Genomic DNA, 4,527 nt, shown 5'->3' on the forward strand with positions numbered 1-4,527 from the left:
GAATTTTTAGGATAGACTTGTATTTATATCTAACCATTTGGAATTATGTTGACCAAGAGCTTGATCTTTTTATTGTTTTATTGATGTATCCTCCTATGTCAAGATTATCAAGATGTTTTATACATAAGGAAAGTTATATTCTATCAAATGCTTTTTTCCCATTTAGTTAGAAGATAATCTAGGTTATTTTTGTTACCTGTATGTTTTATAGATAGATAGATTCCCAAGCATTGCTTTAGAACTTCATGTGTTCATGAAATAAGTCCTATAACTTTAATATATACCTTTGATTTACTTTATCATTTTTGCATATATATTCATAAGTCAGATGGCTATCCACAGTGTTATCCTATCTTTGGCAGTGTTGGGTAAGTATGTCTTTGTTCCTGCATTTTCCATTTCATCCAGCATGATAAACTCTACTTATAAAGTTAACCCTAGATCACTGAAAATGCAACTGCCCCAATTGTTTCATTTTCATCCTGTTAAATTGCCCAAACATGATTATACACTCATAATAAAAGGATTGTGTCTTATACTGTGTTAGACTATCTCTGTGGTTAGTTGTCCTCATTGGATTATGGAATCAATCATCTGGATTGTAGAATGAGAATATTTCTGGCTAATCTTTTCCTTACTCAAGTACTGCATATTTTTGGACCTTTTAGTGATGAGGGGGTTGTACAGAAGGGGTCCTTCTAGCACGTTGGAGGGGAGAGAAAGAAAAATATGTAGAGAGCTATGCGAAGCAGGATGATATAGTCGGTAAGAGGCCTGAACTAGAATCAGTTGCCTGTAACCATACCACTGGATATTGAATTCTGGCCTTAGCCCATCTGTCCAACCTTGGTTACTGCACTTTTACTTTTCTCTGACTCGTCCTTTGTGAAATTGGTACTATTTCAGAGTGTTGATTTGAAATTTAATGAATTTATAGGTTAAGTGCTTACAAGAAATCAAATGCTCAATCAATAATAGTATTATATTATTAAAATACATATTAAACATTGTTGTTCATTTTAGTATATTGCCTTATAGCATGTGTATGTAATACAGTCGCAGATGCCATGTTGTAACCATCTAGTATGCCAGGCATGTAAAAAAATTCAACTGGTATTCAATTATAAGACCAAAGGTGATTGCTTTCCTTCTCATTTTACAATAAGCAAGCTGAGTCTCAGAAAAAGTTACACAACATAACAAATCCATACATAGGATAATAGGCATAGTACTAATTTTATGTGATGTTTTAAATTAGTCAGTTGTCAGTTTGTATCAACTTTATGGCAGTGGGTTTGAGTTATTAAAATACAGATTTAATTTTGTTATTTAGCAATGAAAAGGTCCTTGTATAATCATATTTGAAAGCACAGTAACATTTCCAATTTTCCTGAATCGTGTCATTTTCTAACCCCTGTAGACGACTTGATCACAGGCGATGGGGAATCACTCTGCTGTGACTGAATTCTTTCTGGTGGGGCTTTCCCAATACCCTGAGCTCCAGCTTTCTCTGTTCATACTCTGCCTCATCATGTACCTGATAATCCTTCTGGGAAACAGCTTCCTCATTATCATCAGCGTTTTGGATTCCCGACTCCACACCCCTATGTACTTTTTCCTTGGGAACCTCTCATTCTTGGACATCTGTTACACATCATCATCCATTCCTCCAATGCTCATCATGTTTAGATCCGAGAGAAAATCCATTTCTTTAATTGGTTGTGCACTACAAATGTTTTTTTCACTTTCTTTGGGCTCCACAGAATGTGTCCTCCTTGCTATGATGGCCTATGACAGGTACGTGGCCATCTGCAACCCATTGAGATACCCCATCATCATGAACAGGATTCTCTGTGGGCACATGGCCGTCTGGTCCTGGATCATAGGCTGTCTAAACTCCCTACTGCAAACAACCATGACGATGGTGTTGCCTTTCTGTGGGAATAATGTCATTGACCATCTCACCTGTGAGATCCTGGCTCTCCTTAAACTTGTCTGCTCAGATATCACCATCAACGTGCTCATCATGACAGCGGCAAGTATTGTTTTACTGGTGCTTCCCCTGCTGTTAATTTTCATCTCTTATGTTTTTATTCTCTCCTCCATACTGAGAATTAATTCAGCTGAGGGCAGAAAGAAGGCTTTTTCTACCTGTTCGGCTCACCTGACTGTGGTCATCTTATTCTATGGGTCAGCCCTTTTTATGTACATGAAGCCCAAGTCAAAAGACACAAAGACCTCTGATGAGATCATTGGGCTGTCTTATGGAGTGGTGACTCCAATGTTGAACCCCATCATCTACAGCCTGAGGAATAAGGAGGTAAAAGAGGCTGTGAAGAAAGTCCTGAGTAAACACTTAGGTCTGCCGAAAACATGAATGACGTTGAGATGTATGACATCCTCAGAGACAGACAAGATTTAGTCTCTCACAGGTACAGATGAAGTCCTATAACCCACAGTCAGGAACATGGGTGTTTTAAAACCAATATGGAACGTCTATGTTTTTCAACATAGATTGCCCATGTATGCCATCTGAATATTGTCTGGTCTGCAGAGTAGCTATTTACAGCCCTACCAATTGGCCACATAAAAGCTTTTCATCAAAATGATTTTCTCCCTTCTCTTCACTTGCTTTCTCTTTCTCATATTTTTTATTCTTTTTGTCTCATCTAGTCTCTCCTCTTCTTTCTCCATCCCATCTTCTCTCTTCCATTCCTTGTTCTTACACCTCCTTCTCATTCTCTTTTTTTTTAATTAAGCATGTCATATTTGACGTCTAGCATTTCTTCTTCAGGTAAAGAATGCATCCTTTTCTTTTAAGCTTCTAGCATTCATTCACCATCCATGAAGTGCTGGGTGGTGCAGACCTCCAGAAACAGGGGTAAGCATGAAAAAAAGGTCTAGCCAGTTCAAGAAGGAAATCCCTCTAGCCATTGGGATGCACGCAGGGCAGTTTATAAACCAAGTCAGGCCAAACAAACTCAATGCTGAGTGTGTTTCCTCAGTAATGAAAAGAGGTACTCTTTCTGCTGTTGCTGTTAACCGGGTAGGATGTGAGCCTGGAGCCAATCTTTGCCAATATATAGAGTCTGACTGAGAGGTAAATGTGAGTGGAGGGGAAGATCCTAAGGTTTTAATTCTTAGATCCAGATAACTCAAAAATCAGATTTATCATTACTCTTTCTAGTTATATGTATCATTAAAATATCTTTCTATTGAAAAACTAGCTTAAACTGGATTTTCATCACTTAACAACTATATAATCCTAACTTGTCCATTCCTTTGCCACCCCCAACCCCCAACCCTTTCCACTCACATTTTTTAAATAAAAATTTTTACCTGGATGGTCCCATTAATCTCCAGCTTTAGAGGGTCTTTTTCTTTGAACAATTAAATTATAATCATCAGACTTCTACTATGAATGCCTGAAAGATTTTGAGTCAACTCCCCTGTTGGGGAGTGTTTACCTATTACCTATTGTATTTCTGATGTTCATTTTTGTTCCACATGACTGCTCTGAGATTTTTCACTATTCCTCTCTCATAATCACTTTTTAAAAATAAATTATTTTGTTGTTGTTGAGCAGCTATCCGGTAAAGCATACACCAATATAGAGTTTGAACTTGTACATTTTGGCGACATTAGTTATATTCTCAGAGTTGGGCAACAATCTTCGGCCTCCATTTCTGAATCATCCCATCCTTCTTGTTTAATGTAAATTCTCTGCCCTCTAAGGTTACTATTTCATCTTGCAGGTTTCTATTGCCAAGATGATCTCACAACTAGTTCTTAAAAAGCATAATTCTCAAGTAGGACTTTTTTTAGTAGAAAGCTACACTACTATTTGGTTTTTAAAAGATATCAGGGATAATTTTTGCTTTAAGATGATCTCAAGTCAGACTTTCATCCAGCTTCCAGGGTTCCAGACACTCTCGAGTCCTTGAGAATTTGACATTTCCCACTCTTTGAGTTCCTTTTGGAACCTAAATTAAAAGGTTCAGTAATGGTAGCTGGACACCATCTAGTTCTTCTGAGTTCGTGGCAAAGGAGAAAATTGATAATGCAGGTTAATTATCCGTACTGTCCATGTCTTCCTTTTCTTCCTGATCCTGTTATTCTCCTATTGCTACAGATGAATAGAAATCAATCTGTGCATCTCTGGAAGGTATCTTGAAACTTTAGTAGCCCCAGGAACGACACAACAAACTAAAAAGTAGAGCAGAAGCATGTTCCCATATTCGGCCAATGAGCTGAAAAGCCAAAGCAAGCATGACTCTAACCCATGAGATGTTTAGTTGTTTGGGTAGCTCAGCAGCTACTCTGGTTTGAGGTTTGATTTGTTGCTGTTGTTTTGTTGTTGTTGTTTTTGCTTGGTCACTGTTGTCACAATGGGGGAAAGATGGGGCTTGTTAATATATTTATCACACAATGTTTATTGCCAGTTCGGTTTTTACAGGTGTGTCTCCACTCACAATAATCTTGCAAGTAAAACTGTTTTTAAGATCACAGTAGTACATTTTTTCCATA

The 4,527-nt window shown here is 37.7% G+C and overlaps 1 protein-coding gene across 1 annotated transcript; it reads left to right on the forward strand.

Annotated features, from left to right (window-relative positions):
- Positions 1-1,438: 1,438 nt before the first annotated feature.
- Positions 1,439-2,377, forward strand: LOC101647772 (olfactory receptor 13D1-like). Its single transcript, XM_004711052.1, has one exon. The coding sequence runs from the start codon at positions 1,439-1,441 to the stop codon at positions 2,375-2,377; it is 939 nt and encodes a 312-aa protein (XP_004711109.1).
- The last annotated feature ends 2,150 nt before the right edge of the window (positions 2,378-4,527 follow it).

This window comes from Echinops telfairi, unplaced genomic scaffold, assembly GCF_000313985.2.
Source record: "Echinops telfairi isolate 266 unplaced genomic scaffold, ASM31398v2 ScPeMD7_7410;HRSCAF=8448, whole genome shotgun sequence".
In the NCBI taxonomy this organism is placed as follows: domain Eukaryota; kingdom Metazoa; phylum Chordata; class Mammalia; order Afrosoricida; family Tenrecidae; genus Echinops; species Echinops telfairi.

Coding starts and splice junctions, on each gene's coding strand:
- LOC101647772 (XM_004711052.1), top strand. CDS start 1,439: ATGGGGAATCACTCTGCTGTGACTGAATTCTTTCTGGTGGGGCTTTCC.